At 43.5% G+C, this 16,320-nt stretch overlaps 1 protein-coding gene across 2 annotated transcripts in view; it reads right to left on the bottom strand.

Annotated features, from left to right (window-relative positions):
* Positions 1–3,568: 3,568 nt before the first annotated feature.
* Positions 3,569–16,320, bottom strand: part of LOC135537806 (dihydropyrimidinase-related protein 2-like) — a 51,883-nt gene continuing 39,131 nt past the window's right edge. Inside the window, exons 13-14 of one of the 2 annotated variants that reach the window (XM_064963815.1) lie at positions 6,769–6,946; positions 3,569–6,199 (exon numbers count right to left, since the gene is read on the bottom strand). In XM_064963815.1, the coding sequence (XP_064819887.1) occupies positions 6,108–6,199; positions 6,769–6,946 (270 nt within the window). In that variant the 3' untranslated portion in view covers positions 3,569–6,107. The remainder of the gene's footprint in view (positions 6,200–6,768; positions 6,947–16,320) is intronic. The other variant, XM_064963816.1, reaches the window with a different exon arrangement.

Below are 16,320 nucleotides of genomic sequence, written 5' to 3'. Positions count from 1 at the left end.
AGGGTGTGTAACCTTTCAGAGCAGAGTGAGGGAGGGTGTGTAACCTTGCAGAGCAGAGTGATGTAGGGTGTGTAACCTTGCAGAGCAGAGTGATGTAGGGTGTGTAACCTTTCAGAGCAGAGCAGAGTGAGGGAGGGTGTGTAACCTTTCAGAGCAGAGTGATGAAGGGTGTGTAACCTTTCAGAGCAGAGTGATGAAGGGTGTGTAACCTTTCAGAGCAGAGTGAGGGAGGGTGTGTAACCTTTCAGAGCAGAATGAGGGAGCGTAAACCTTCAGAGCAAAGTGAGGGAGCGAAACCTTCAGAGCAGAGTGATGGAGCGTAAACCTTCAGAGCAGAGTGAGGGAGCGAAACCTTCAGAGCAGAGTGAGGGAGCGAAACCTTCAGAGCAGAGTGAGGGAGCGAAACCTTCAGAGCAGAGTGAGGGAGCGTAACCTTTCACAGCAGAGTGATGGAGCGTAAACCTTCACAGCAGAGTGATGGAGCGTAAACCTTCACAGCAGAGCGATGGAGCGTAAACCTTCAGAGCAGAGCGATGGAGCGTAAACCTTCAGAGCAGAGTGATGGAGCGTAAACCTTCAGAGCAGAGCGATGGAGCGTAAACCTTCAGAGCAGAGCGATGGAGCGTAAACCTTCAGAGCAGAGCGATGGAGCGTAAACCTTCAGAGCAGAGCGATGGAGCGTAAACCTTCAGAGCAGAGCGATGGAGCGTAAACCTTCAGAGCAGAGTGATGGAGCGTAAACCGTCAGAGCAGAGTGAGGGAGCGTAAACCTTCAGAGCAGAGTGTGGGAGCGTAAAGTTTCAGAGCAGAGTGAGGGAGCGTAAACCTTCACAGCAGAGCGATGGAGTGTAAACATTCAGAGCAGAGAGAGGGAGCGTAAACCTTCACAGCAGAGCGATGGAGTGTAAACCTTCAGAGCAGAGTGAGGGAGCGTAAACCTTCACAGCAGAGCGATGGAGCGTAAACCTTCAGAGCAGAGAGAGGGAGCGTAAACCTTCACAGCAGAGCGATGGAGTGTAAACCTTCAGAGCAGAGTGAGGGAGCGTAAACCTTCACAGCAGAGCGATGGAGTGTAAACCTTCAGAGCAGAGTGAGGGAGCGTAAACCTTCACAGCAGAGCGATGGAGTGTAAACCTTCAGAGCAGAGTGAGGGAGCGTAAACCTTCACAGCAGAATTATGGAGCGTAAACTTTCACAGCAGAGTGAGGGAGCGTAAAGTTTCAGATCACATGAACCATACCCCAGCTGTTACACAACACATTATAATCCTGGGATGACATGGCACCTGTTTCTGTCTGTCTGGTGTATGTGTGTGTGTGTATGTGTGCGTGTGCATGTGTGTGTGTGTCAGACCAGAGCACCTACGTCACGTGACTCCATACAGAGGGAACTGGATCCTCCAGCCCTCCAGAGTAGAGGCTCGTTGGCACGCAGCTATGTTCTTAACCTTTCACACACACACACACACACACACACACACACACACACACACACACACACACACACACACACACACACACACACACACACACACACACACACACACACACACACACACACACACACACACACACACAAGTACTGCACACACACACACACACACACACACACACACACACACACACACACACACACACACACACACACACACACACAGGAACACATACATTCACAGGCACACAGACAGACACAAGTAATGCACACACACACACACACACACACACACACACACACACACACACACACAGGAACACACACACAGGAACACATATAGTCACACTCACACAGACACACACATGAGTTAACTATGTACCAATGGAGATGTCACAAACAACAGAGAGACATGTAAGAGACCGACTCGATTTGAGTCATATTGGATCTACAGTTGAAGTCGGAAGTTTATTTTCACCTTAGCCAAATACATTTAAACTCAGTTTTTTTTTACAATTGCTGACATTTGATCCTAGTAAAGATTCCCTGTCTAAGGTCAGTTAGGATAACTACTTTATTTTAAGAATGTGAAATGTCAGAATAATAGTAGAGAGAATGATTTATTTCAGATTTTATTTCTTTCATCACATTCCCAGTGGGTCAGAAGTTTACATACACTTAATTAGTATTTGGTAGCATTACCTTTAGATTGGTGAACTTGGGTCAAATGTTTTGGGTAGCTTCCCACAATAAGTTGGGGGAATTTCGGCCCATTCCCCCTGACAGAGCTGGTGTAACTGAGTCAGGTTTATAGGCCTCCTTACTCGCACACACTTTTTCAGTTCTGCCCACAAATTGTCTATAGGCTTGAGGTCAGGGCTTTGTGATGTCCACTCCAATACCTTGACTTTGTTGTCCTTGGGCCATGTTGCCACAACTTTGGAAGTATGCTTGGGGACATTGTCCATTTGGAAGACCCATTTGCGACCAAGCTTTAACTTCCTGACTGATGTCTTGATGATGTTGCTTCAATATATCCACATAATTGTTCTTCCTCATGAAGCCATCTATTTTGTGAAGTACACCAGTCCCTCCTGCATCAAAGCACCCCCAAAACATGATGATGCCACCCCCATGCTTCACGGTTGGGATGGTGTTCTTCAGCTTGCAAGCCTCCCCCTTCTTCCAAACATAATGATGGACATTATGGCCAAACAGTTGTATTTTTGTTTCATCATTCTCCAAAAAGTAAAATTGTCCCCATGTGCAGTTGCAAACCATAGTCTGGCTTTTTTATGGCTGTTTTGGAGCAGTGGCTTCTTCCTTGCTGAGCAGCCTTTCAGGTTATGTCGATATAGGACTTGTTTTACTGTGGATATAGATGCGTTTGTACCTGTTTCCTTCAGCATCTTCACAAGGTCCTTTGCTGCTGTTCTGGGATTGATTTGAATTTTTTGCACCAAAGTACGTTCATCTCTAGGAGACAGAATGCGTCTCCTTCCTGAGCGGTATGACGGCTGCGTGGTCCCATGGTGTTTATAATTGCGTACTGTTGTTTGTACAGATGAATGTGGTACCTTCAGGCATTTGGAAATTTCTCCAAAGGATGAACCAGACTTGTGGAGATCTACAAATTTTTTTCTGAGGTCTTGGCTGATTTCTTTTGATTTTCCCATGATGTCAAGCAAAGAGGCACTGAGTTTGAAGGTAGGCCTTGAAATACATCCACAGGTACACCTCCAATTGACGCAAATGATGTCAATTAGCTTATCAGAAGCTTCTAAAGGCAAGACATAATTTTCTGGAATTTTACAAGCTATTTAAAGGCACAGTCAACTTAGTGTATGTAAACTTCTGACCCACTGGAATTGTGACACAGTGAATTATAAGTGAAATAATCTGTCTGTAAACAAATGTTGGAAAAAATTACTTGTGTCATTCACAAAGTAGATGTCCTAACCGACTTGCCAAAACTATAGTTTGTTTACAAGAAATGCGTGGAGTGATAGAAAAACGACTTTTAAATGACTCCAACCTAAGTGTATGTAAACCTCTGATGTCAACTGTATATAAGACATGTTATGAAATTATAACAAATAACAATAACAAATATAAATAAATAACAAATATAAACCAATTACACTTTTCCCCCTCAAACTTTATTCAGGACATGCTTACATTAGCTTTCGGGACACAAATCCTATTTCCATTGGACACAGAAACAGTAGAAAAAGACTAAAAATCGACCACTTAACGAATGCAAACAACCTTTCCAAAGACTGACTGAGTCACAACACTGTTGAACAAGAGAGTTGAACAAGAACAACGTTAATGTTGTTGGTCTATTTAGGCAACAAACCACAACAACAAAAAGTTCACTTTCTCAACTGGACCATGAAAAAGTACAAACGTGAAGTCTACAAAGAGAGAAAGGAAATGGTAGAAAATAAAATAAAATCATTACAAATAAGAGTCGGGTTTAAAAAAAACGAAAGACTTTTAAAACCACTGTTTTATTGTTCACAGCTCCACGTATCCCTGTGTATCTTGGCTACAACGTGGGTGTTCAATAGCCTGGAATCCTGACTGCTATGCTCTGTTTCACCAAGTCAGTGGAGCATTCAGTATGGCTGAACCAGGCTAGAGTTTCAAAGCACCAGGATGTTTGGTCTTTATATACAAAAATATAAAAGTCACACGATGACAGTGGAACATGGCTGTGCTATAAAGACAAAAACACAGATCCAGTATACAGATGATATGGGCTTCCCTGTACCTCCTATGTAGACATGAAGGATTGGTGAAGTTCTTATTCTGATTGACTGACTGAATAGAAGGATTGGTGAAGTTCTTATTCTGACTGAATAGAAGGATTGGTGAAGTTCTAATTCTGACTGACTGAATAGAAGGATTGGTGAAGTTCTTATTCTGACTGAATAGAAGGATTGGTGAAGTTCTAATTCTGATTGACTGACTGAATAGAAGGATTGGTGAAGTTCTTATTCTGACTGAATAGAAGGATTGGTGAAGTTCTTATTCTGATTGACTGAATAGAAGGATTGGTGAAGTTCTTATTCTGACTGAATAGAAGGATTGGTGAAGTTCTTATTCTGATTGACTGAATAGAAGGATTGGTGAAGTTCTTATTCTGACTGAATAGAAGGATTGGTGAAGTTCTTATTCTGATTGACTGAATAGAAGGATTGGTGAAGTTCTTTTCTGACTGAATAGAAGGATTGGTGAAGTTCTTATTCTGACTGACTGAATAGAAGGATTGGTGAAGTTCTTATTCTGACTGACTGAATAGAAGGATTGGTGAAGTTCTTTTCTGACTGAATAGAAGGATTGGTGAAGTTCCTATTCTGACTGACTGAATAGAAGGATTGGTGAAGTTCTTATTCTGACTGACTGAATAGAAGGATTGGTGAAGTTCCTATTCTGACTGACTGAATAGAAGGATTGGTGAAGTTCTAATTCTGACTGACTGAATAGAAGGATTGGTGAAGTTCTTATTCTGACTGAATAGAAGGATTGGTGAAGTTCTTATTCTGATTGACTGAATAGAAGGATTGGTGAAGTTCTTATTCTGACTGACTGAATAGAAGGATTGGTGAAGTTCTTATTCTGACGGAATAGAAGGATTGGTGAAGTTATTATTCTGACTGACTGAATAGAAGGATTGGTGAAGTTCTATTCTGACTGACTTAATAGAAGGATTGGTGAAGTTCTAATTCTGACTGACTGAATATACCATGGAAGCAAAGTTAGCTCACCTGCATTGGGATAAAACACCATAATAATAGTAAGACAAGTGTGACTCGAGGACTGTCCCTACAGTCTGTTCACAGTAACAGTAATACGCACATCATTTCCTTGTTGTATTTGTAATGAGTAACGATGAAGAGGAAAAGTCATGCATAACGGTAAGAGATGGTAAGATGAAGCCTAAAGAGCCTACAGCCATGACTAAATAACAACAGAGAGAGACAACAAGTTCGCGTCAGTCTGAAATGGCCCTCTATTCCCTAGATAGTGCACTACTTTTGTCCTCTAGTGCACTATCTAGGGAATAGAGTTCCATGTTGGACTCAACTACAGAGTTTCTTAGAAGCACTGAAGCGAAAGCAGAAGCAGGCATCACTACGACGAGAGAGAGAGAGAGAGAGAGAGCTGAGAGGCATTCTGTGGTCTAAAGAGAACTACTTTCATCTAGGACTCATTTATCACCATGTTAGTGAAGCTATAGTGAAGCTGAGGAGACGATGAGAGAGACGGTTGTCTGCCTGAGGAGACAGAGACTGTTTAAGGTGCATGCTATGGAGATCTGACAGGGACAGTTGACTATTGATGGGTGATGAGATAAATTGATTGAGGAATTGATCACAATATTGATAAAGGATAACAGATCAAAGTACTAAAGTTGGTGGGTTTTTACCAGTTGGTGTGTCTACCATAGAAACAGAATGACTGGTAACTACTAGTGGTAATTGTAGTTCTAATCTGTATACTGTTTTACAGTTGTATCTGAGAAGAGGATTGCATGTTCAGGTTTCACTGTTGAGTTTAGTTCTGGAAGCCGGGTGAGATTTGTTTTGATTGATGTAGTTGGTTGTTGCTACAGTAGTTGATTTATTTTTCTCCCTACAGCAGACGTGAGGAGCAAGGAGCTCCCAGGTTCACGACAGGGAGGTGATATTGGAGCGGCCACCGGGTGGCGCCACGATCCTCTGTGCTGAGCGTCGTGGGATGTGGTCGTCAATCTGAGTTCCTGTATCAGAGAACAAGAGCAAAGATCCGTTACAAACAATTGAGTACATTTTGGGTTCTGATAGGAGTAAGACAGTATAACTATGATTGAAATAACCATTGTACATCTTCCCAAATCCCTGACCTTAGATGTAACTACAGCTGTCCTGTAACTATAGCTATAATTGGTCCTGTGTGGTTCAACAGAGACAGTAAACAGAGCTAGTAGTTAGACTGTAATAAGGCTGACAGGATAGACAGGACTCCCAATTAGAAAGATGATTGGCTGAAACAAGGGAATGGGAGTGAGAGGGTCAGAGTGAGAGAGAAGGAGGGAGGAAGACGGAGAGCGTGGAAGAGAGGGAGATGGGGGAGAGAGAGAGTGAGAAGGGGGAGAGAGATTAGGATGCTTATAGACAGAGACACCGAGAGAAAGGGAAGGACAAATAAATAATTAAATAATACAACCCTGACATCAAGACAAAAGGAGATGTGCAGTTTCCTGTCTGGTACTTCCAGAGAGTGAAAGAAAGGTTCAATAAAAAAATGAGGAGAAACATCCACACCCAGTAAAGAGTAGATGAAGCTTACCCATACCGGATAGGGTGAAACCAGACTGGTGCAGGTTCCTGGTGGGGCCGAGGGGGCCCTTCCCTGGGCACTGGGGCCCCCTGCTGGAGGGAGTGGCCGGCACTGACTTAGTCATGCTGATGACATCATGGACCGGTCCATCATAGTTCCCTCGGGGGACGCCACGGGCATCAGCCATCTGGAGAGGGAGGAGAATGTCATGTAAAGGATAATGTAAATATTCAGCCATCTGGAGAGGGAGGAGAATGTCATGTTAGGATAATGTAGATCATCAACCACCTGGAGAGAATGTCATGTTAGGATAATGTAGGTCATCAACCATCTGGAGAGAATGTCATGTTTGGATAATGTAGATCATCAACCATTTGGAGAGAATGTCATATAAAGGATAATAGAAATTGTCAACCATCTGGAGACAATGTCCTGTTAGGATAATGTAGATCATCAACCATCTGGAGAGAATGTCATGTTAGGATAATGTAGATCATCAACCATCTGGAGAGAATGTCATGTTAGGATAATGTAGGTCATCAACCATCTGGAGAGAATGTCATGTTAGGATAATGTAGATCATCAACCATCTGGAGAGAATGTCATGTTTGGATAATGTAGATCATCAACCATCTGGAGAGAATGTCATGTAAAGGGTAATAGAAATCATCAACCATCTGGGGAGAATGTCAGGTTTGGATAATGTAGTTCATCAACCATCTGGAGAGAATGTCATGTTTGGATAATGTAGATCATCAACCATCTGGAGAGAATGTCATGTAAAGGATAATAGAAATCGTCAACCATCTGGAAAGAATGTCATGTAAAGGATAATGTAGATCATCAACCATCTGGGGAGAATGTCATGTAAAGGATAATGTAGATCATCAACCATCTGGAAAGAATGTCATGTAAAGGATAATGTAGATCATCAACCATCTGGAAAGAATGTCATGTAAAGGATAATAGAAATTGTCAACCATCTGGAGAGAATGTCATGTTAGGATAATGTAGCTCATCAACCATCTGGAGAGAATGTCATGTAAAGGGTAATGTAGATTGTCAACCATCTGGAGAGAATGTCAGGTGAATGTCATGTAAAGGATAAAGTAATTAAAGAGGATAATGTAGCCTTAATGTAGCCTCACTAAAAAGTGATTTACTGTGTAATATACAGTAAGTAAAGGGTGGAAAGAGAGTTATGCCACATTTGTAAAAGCACAAGTTGCGATGGACCTTTATACTATCACACTCTTAACTCTGCATAGCCATTAGCCCTTAGCCATTAGCCATTAGCCATTAGACCTTAGCCATTAGCTGTTAGCCATTAGCCCTTAGCCGTTAGCCATTAGCTGTTAGCCATTAGCCCTTAGCCATTAGCCGTTAGCCATTAGCCCTTAGCCGTTATCCATTAGCTGTTAGCCATTAGACCTTAGCCATTAGCTGTTAGCCGTTAGTGTTTAAATTGCTGCAAGTGCACTTCAAAAGCACAGTTTTTTAAAAACCTAATGTGGTAGAGTTTCAGGCCTCTGTCTGTAAAGTTTACCTCTCGCTTTAGGTGACTTCTGCAACAGGATAATGACAGGGCCATTTGAGGATGGATTGTTCTTATTCCTCCTTTAGCTCTCAGCTCTTACCTTTCACTGGTTCTCTGACTTTATCTCTGCTGCGGGCTTTGAGAATTATACAACTGAATGGTGGCAAAAGCTGTAAGACAATGAAATGTCCCTCTTGCTTCAAGTGAGATCTGCAACACGATAATGACAAGGACGTTTAACACCCCTACTGCTTCTCTTTCTGGACAGAACATCTTTGTCCTCATTAGTTGATTAAATTCCCAACCTGGCCCCATTCCATCATGGCCACCTAATCAATTCAATTCAATTCAATTCAAGGGGCTTTATTGGCATGGGAAACATATGTTAACATTGCCAAAGCAAGTAAGGTATATAATATATAAAGTGAAATAAACAATAAAAATTAACAGTAGACATCACACATACAGAAGTTTCAAAACAATAAAGACATTACAAATGTCATATTATATATATATACAGTGTTTTTACAATGTGCAAATGGTAAAGGACACAAGATAAAATAAATAAGCATAGATATGTGTTGTATTTACAATGGTGCGTGTTCTTCACTGGTTGCCCTTTTCTCGTGGCAACAGGTCACAAATCTTGCTGCTCTGATGGCACACTGTGGAATTTCACCCAGTAGATATGGGAGTTTTTCAAAATTGGATTTGTTTTCGAATTCTTTGTGGATCTGTGTAATCTGAGGGAAATATGTCTCTCTAATATGGTCATACATTGGGCAGGAGGTTAGGAAGTGCAGCTCAGTTTCCACCTCATTTTGTGGGCAGTGAGCACATAGCCTGTCTTCCCTTGAGAGCCATGTCTGCCTACGGCGGCCTTTCTCAGTAGCAAGGCTATGCTCGCTGAGTCTGTACATAGTCAAAGCTTTCCTTAATTTTGGGTCAGTCACAGTGGTCAGGTATTCTGCCGCTGTGTACTCTCTGTGTAGGGCCAAATAGCATTCTAGTTTGCTCTGTTTTTTGTTAATTCTTTCCAATGTGTCAAGTAATTATCTTTTTGTTTTCTCATGATTTGGTTGGGTCTAATTGTGCTGCTGTCATGGGGCTCTGTAGGGTGTGTTTGTGAACAGAGCCCCAGGACCAGCTTGCTTAGGGGACTCTTCTCCAGGTTCATCTCTCTGTAGGTGATAGCTTTGTTGTGGAAGGTTTGGGAATCGCTTCCTTTTAGGTGGTTATAGAATTTAACTGCTTTTTCTGGATTTTGATAATTAGTGGGTATCGGCCTAATTCTGCTCTGCATGCATTATTTGGTGTTCTACGTTGTACACTGAGGATATTTTTGCAGAATTCTGCGTGCAGAGTCTCAATTTGGTGTTTGTCCCATTTTGTGAAGTCTTGGTTGGTGAGCGGACCCCAGACCTCACAACCATAAAGGGCAATGGGCTCTATGACTGATTCAAGTATTTTTAGCCAAATCCTAATTGGTATGTTGAAATTTATGTTCCTTTTGATGGCATAGAATGCCCTTCTTGCCTTGTCTCTCAGATCGTTCACAGCTTTGTGGAAGTTACCTGTGGCGCTGATGTTTAGGCCAAGGTATGTATAGTTTTTTGTGTGCTCTAGGGCAACAGTGTCTAGATGGAATTTGTATTTGTGGTCCTGGTGACTGGACCTTTTTGGAACACCATTATTTTGGTCTTACTGAGATTTACTGTCAGGGCCCAGGTCTGACAGAATCTGTGCATAAGATCTAGGTGCTGCTGTAGGCCCTCCTTGGTTGATGACAGAAGCACCAGATCATCAGCAAACAGCAGACATTTGACTTCAGATTCTAGTAGGGTGAGGCCGGGTGCTGCAGACTTTTCTAGTGCCCGCGCCAGTTCGTTGATATATATGTTGAAGAGGGTGGGGCTTAAGCTGCATCCCTGTCTAACCCCACGACCCTGTGTGAAGAAATGTGTGTGTTTTTTGCCAATTTTAACCGCACACTTGTTGTTTGTGTACATGGATTTTATGATGTCGTATGTTTTACCCCCAACACCACTTTCCATCAGTTTGTATAGCAGACCCTCATGCCAAATTGAGTCGAAGGCTTTTTTGAAATCAACAAAGCATGAGAAGACTTTGCCTTTGTTTTGGTTTGTTTGGTTGTCAATTAGGGTGTGCAGGGTGAATACATGGTCTGTTGTACGGTAATTTGGTAAAAAGCCAATTTGACATTTGCTCAGTACATTGTTTTCATTGAGGAAGTGTACGAGTCTGCTGTTAATGATGAGGATTTTCCCAAGGTTACTGTTGACGCATATTCCACGGTAGTTATTGGGGTCAAATTTGTCTCCATTTTTGTGGATTGGGGTGATCAGTCCTTGGTTCCAAATATTGGGGAAGATGCCAGAGCTAAGGATGATGTTAAAGAGTTTTAGTATAGCCAATTGGAATTTGTTGTCTGTATATTTGATCATTTCATTGAGGATACCATCAACACCACAGGCCTTTTTGGGTTTGAGGGTTTTTATTTTGTCCTGTAACTCATTCAATGTTATTGGAGAATCCAGTGGGTTCTGGTAGTCTTTAATAGTTGATTCTAAGATCTGTATTTGATCATGTATATGTTTTTGCTCTTTATTCTTTGTTATAGAGCCAAAAGATTGGAGAAGTGGTTTACCCATACATCTCCATTTTGGATAGATAATTCTTCGTGTTGTTGTTTGTTTAGTGTTTTCCAATTTTCCCAGAAGTGGTTAGAGTCTATGGATTCTTCAATTACATTGAGCTGATTTCTGACATGCTGTTCCTTCTTTTTCCGTAGTGTATTTCTGTATTGTTTTAGTGATTCACCATAGTGAAGGCGTAGACTCAGGTTTTCCGGGTCTCTATGTTTTTGGTTGGACAGGTTTCTCAATTTCTTTCTTAGAATTTTGCATTCTTCATCAAACCATTTGTCATTGTTGTTAATTTTCTTCGGTTTTCTATTTGAGATTTTTAGATTTGATAGGGAAGCTGAGAGGTCAAATATACTGTTAAGATTTTCTACTGCCAAGTTTACACCTTCACTATTACAGTGGAACGTTTTACCCAGGAAATTGTCTAAAAGGGATTGAATTTGTTGTTGCCTAATTGTTTTTTGGTAGGTTTCCAAACTGCATTCCTTCCATCTATAGCATTTCTTAATGTTACTCAGTTCCTTTGGCTTTGATGCCTCATGATTGAGTATTGCTCTGTTTAGGTAGACTGTGATTTTGCTGTGGTCTGATAGGGGTGTCAGTGGGCTGACTGTGAACGCTCTGAGAGACTCTGGGTTGAGGTCAGTGATAAAGTAGTCTACAGTACTACTGCCAAGAGATGAGCTATAGGTGTACCTACCATAGCAGTCCCCTCGAAGCCTACCATTGACTATGTACATATCCAGCGTGCGACAGAGCTGCAGGAGTTGTGACCCGTTTTTGTTCGTTATGTTGTCATAGTTGTGCCTAGGGGGGCATACGGTGGAGGGAATGCTGTCACCTCCAGGCAGGTGTTTGTCCCCCTGTGTGCTGAGGGTGTCAGGTTCTTGTCCGGTTCTGGCATTTAGGTCGCCACAGACTAGTACATGTCCCTGGGCCTGGAAATGATTGATTTCCCCCTCCAGGATGGAGAAGCTGTCTTCATTAAAATATGGGGATTCTAGTGGGGGGATATAGGTAGCACACAGGAGGACATTTTTCTCTGTTAGGATAATTTCCTTTTGAATTTCTAGCCAAATGTAGAATGTTCCTGTTTTGATTAATTTAATGGAGTGAGTTAGGTCTGCTCTATACCAAATTAGCATACCCCCTGAGTCCCTTCCCTGTTTCACACCTGGTAGTTTGGTGGATGGGACTACCAGCTCTCTGTGTAACCTAGAGGGCATCCAGTGGGTCTGTCTCCTCTATACCAGGTTTCTTGCAGGATGACAATGTCTGTATTACCGATTTCTTTGGTGAAGTCCGGGTTTCTGCTCTTCAGGCCAAAGGCAGATGACCTCAGGCCTTGGATATTCCAGGATAAAATAGTAAAGGCTTTTTGTTCCATAAAGTGTCCAATGTTGTTGGTCGTGGTTTGGCCTCAGGCCAGTAAGTGTGAGCAGAGCCTGCTGAGCATCTGGTACATGCCATTGGCTTGGGCGAGTGTGAGAGTGGGGGTTGGGACTGTTTGCCCGCTCACTACCTGGGCGTATGTGTGGCTTCCATGTTGAGGCCCTCTTTGCGGGGGTGGGGTGCATGGGGTGGGCAGGAGTGGCATAGGTCTGATCTGAGGGGGCCTAAATGGGGTGTGGGCATGATTGACGTGGGGGGGTGTTGATTGGTTGGGGTAGGGGTGTGGATGTGTCTGGGTGTGCGGTGGTCTGGATGTAATTCCTCTTGGCGTGGGTCCTCTATGTGTAGGTCCAGGGGGGTCCTGCAGGTCTGGGAGGGTGTCTCGCTGGTCTGGGTGGGGTGTCTATTGATCTGTTGCTCCTGTGTGAAGTGTTGGGGATACGTTTGAGAGCGATGTCCTTTAGAGTTCGGGCAAAGATGGGCACTGCTGCCTTGTAGAGGTGGACCTGGTCATAGAGGCTGTTCAAGTCCAGGGTGGAGTGGTGGGCCAGGAAAACGTTTGGTTTTGAGACACAGTCACGGGAAATACTTGCGTTTACCCGCTGTATTGTGGCAGGGTGGAAGTCTTTTCGTGGTAGCAGGGTGGAGATAACCACTTGTGCGTTGGGGAAAGTAGAAGAAGCCTTTTCAATCACTCCCTTCAGTGCTGTGGCCACTCTTTCCTGCTGGGCCCTCAGGTCGTTTGTGCCTGTGTTTATTATTATGTGGCTAGGTGAGCCTAGTTTGGCCTCAGACAGAAGGTCTATGGCGCTCTGGGTGTTTGGACACCAGAGTTTAGACACACTGTGTTTGGGAAAAAGGTTTTTTTCTTCTATATATTTCCCATTTGAGTCCAGTAGTACAATCTGTGTTTTGTGTTTGTCCTCAGTGGGTGTGGGGGGGTTGTCAGAAGGGCTATCAGGGTGGCTGACAGGGGGGGTGCTCAGAGGGGGTGAGAGCCGCTGGGCTTGGGGTTCTTCATTTGTCTGTTCTGCTGTGATGTCGAGATTTTTGTTGGGTGATGAGGTGGGCTGTTCTGCTGGCTTCTCTGTGGGGGTGGCCACCTCTCTAGTGGGTTGTTCTCTGTCACACGCCATCCCCCTCAACCTCTCCTCCATCCCCCTCAACCTCTCCTCCATCCCCCTCACCTTCTCCTCCATCCCCCTCAACCTCTCCTCCACCAGCAGTCTGATACTCTCCTCTAGTTGCCTGTTCTGCTCCTCTTTCTCCTGTTGTATTTGTCTCACCACTGTCCAAAGTGCAGATATGTCTCTGTCCACCTCCAGCTCTCCTGGTCTGGTTAAGGGGCTGTTGTTGTGCTGACTGAAGTGTGATCACCTGCTGTTCCAGCTCCACCTGCCTTATCTCCAGCTGGGTGAATTTGTCTTTCATTTCAATGAGGGAGTGGTAATCTGTGCTGGGAGGTTGACTCTCCGCTGGGGGTTGCTCGTCTGTGGGGTTACATAGTGAAGAGGTCTGGTATGACCCACTCGGTGTGGGGGTATCTTTATCAAGGGAGAGCTTCTCCTGCTGGGCTAATTCTTTGATTAGGTGAAAGTCCAGCTGAAACTGTTTGGTGTTACTCTGTACAATTACTGTTCCGGACTTATAGATATTTATATTGCTTGACTCAGAGTCCTCGTTATCAAGTATTCTGAGTTTCCACCCCTCGTTAACCCCCCCTCTCTTAACAAAGGGGTAGTGTGCTAATATAGCACTGTGCCATGCCAGGGGATGGTTTGTGTGGAAGATAAGGTTGCTGATGTTCCCATTTTTGTAATAGTCAGCAAAAAGTGTCTCTTGATTTTCCATAAGGAGCTTCATTTTGTAATCTTTTCTTGACTTATCATTCTTTACATGCAGAGGGTACTGTATTTTAATTACCTCTGAACAGCGGGAGGGAGCCTCTAAGGCCTCTCCATTTGGTTGGGGTAGACTGTGTGACTCTCCTGCCATTGTTGGGCTAATGGGCTTTGACACCTCTCACTTGACACGTCAGTGCTAGTTGAAGCTGTATCAAGCTTGGCAGAATTATGTTAGAATTCAGTCCTTATAAAGTAATGTTGTGTATTTTTCTTCTTGGCTTTTGGCTTTTAAATATATAGTTTCAGTCTAAGCATTACTCACTCAGTTCCAGGTTGGATGGGGTTTTCAGGTTTCTGTTGTTTTCCAGAGAATTTGCTGTATAGAGAAATAAATCTTGGTAGTTGTGAACCTTCCAGGTGATTCCGTAATTCCGTCCAAAATCAGGTTGTAGGTTTTAAGTTTTGATTTGAAGTGGGGGTTATGTTGTAGAGGGTAGAATCCAGTATGTGTTCCTGACAAAAAATCCAAGTTTATCTAACTCCAAATCTATCTTTTTTAAAGAAAATGCTGAAAAATGCAGGAGCTCATCTGATCGTGACCTCTCTCTCTGTCTCTCATCCCCTTCGTTCCTAATTGGGATATTTCACTCCTCACCTCTACACCATGTGAGCTGATGAGTGGTAAACCTTTTGGCTCAAAACGGTCAAGTGAATTACTCAAGTGGATGCCACACATTGATGGTGGATGAGGTGAGTTATCCCTTACTATGTAAAGCTCTTTGACTACCTCAGTAGGTAAAAAGGCGCTACGTTAATCCACTGTAATATTATTTGTATTTGTATTTGTATTATTTGTATTAGCCGTTAGCTCTTAGCTCTTACCCTGCTTCTGTAATTTATCCCACCTGCTCCCACCTGCTCCTCTTTTTTGTTACTGTAGGTCAATTTTCTCATCAGCTCTTACCCTGCTAGCATTAGCCTCTAGCTATTACCCTGCTAGCATTAGCCTCTAGCTATTACCCTGCTAGCATTAGCCTCTAGCTATTACCCTGCTAGCATTAGCCTCTAGCTATTACCCTGCCAGCATTAGCCTCTAGCTATTACCCTGCTAGCATGAGCCTCTAGCTCTTACCCTGCTAGCATTAGCCTTTAGCTATTACCCTGCAAGCATTAGACCCTAGCTATTACCCTACAAGCATTAGCCCCTAGCTATTACCCTACAAGCATTAGCCCCTAGCTATTACCCTACAAGCATTAGCCCCTAGCTATTACCCTACAAGCATTAGCCCCTAGCTATTACCCTGCTGTGCTTTTACCCTGCAAGCATTAGCCCCTAGCTATAACCCTGCTGTGCTTTTACCCTGCAAGCATTAGCCCCTAGCTATTACCCTGCAATCATTAGCCTCTAGCTATTACCCTACAAGCATTAGCCCCTAGCTATTACCCTGCTGTGCTTTTACCCTGCAAGCATTAGCCCCTAGCTATTACCCTGCAATCATTAGCCTCTAGCTATTACCCTACAAGCATTAGCCCCTAGCTATTACCCTACAAGCATTAGCCCCTAGCTATTACCCTACAAGCATTAGCCCCTAGCTATTACCCTGCTGTGCTTTTACCCTGCAAGCATTAGCCACCTTCTCCTACCCTGCTGTGCTATTACCCTACAAGCATTAGCCACCTTCTCCTACCCTGCTGTGCTCTTACCCTGCTAGCATTAGCCACTATATCCTACCCTGCTGTGCTTTTACCCTGCAAGCATCTCTCTTCTCTTACCCTGCTGGTTCTTAACCCCTAGCTCTTACCCTGGTTAGCCTACATCTCTCTTCTCTTACCCTGGTTAGCCTTCATCTCTCTTCTCTTACCCTGGTTAGCCTACATCTCTCTTCTCTTACCCTGCTGGTTCTTAGCCCCTAGCTCTTACCCTGGTTAGCCTACATCTCTCTTCTCTTACCCTGGTTAGCCTACCTCTCTCTTCTCTTACCCTGCTGGTTCTTAGCCCCTAGCTCTTACCCTGGTTAGCCTACATCTCTCTTCTCTTACCCTGGTTAGCCTACATCTCTCTTCTCTTACCCTGCTGGTTCTTAGCCCCTAGCTCTTACCCTGGTTAGCCTTCATCTCTCTT

Source organism: Oncorhynchus masou, unplaced genomic scaffold (assembly GCF_036934945.1).
Source record: "Oncorhynchus masou masou isolate Uvic2021 unplaced genomic scaffold, UVic_Omas_1.1 unplaced_scaffold_844, whole genome shotgun sequence".
Lineage (NCBI taxonomy): Eukaryota > Metazoa > Chordata > Actinopteri > Salmoniformes > Salmonidae > Oncorhynchus > Oncorhynchus masou.
Note: the sequence above shows the minus strand (reverse complement) of the source record. Positions and strands in the feature narration are given on the sequence as shown.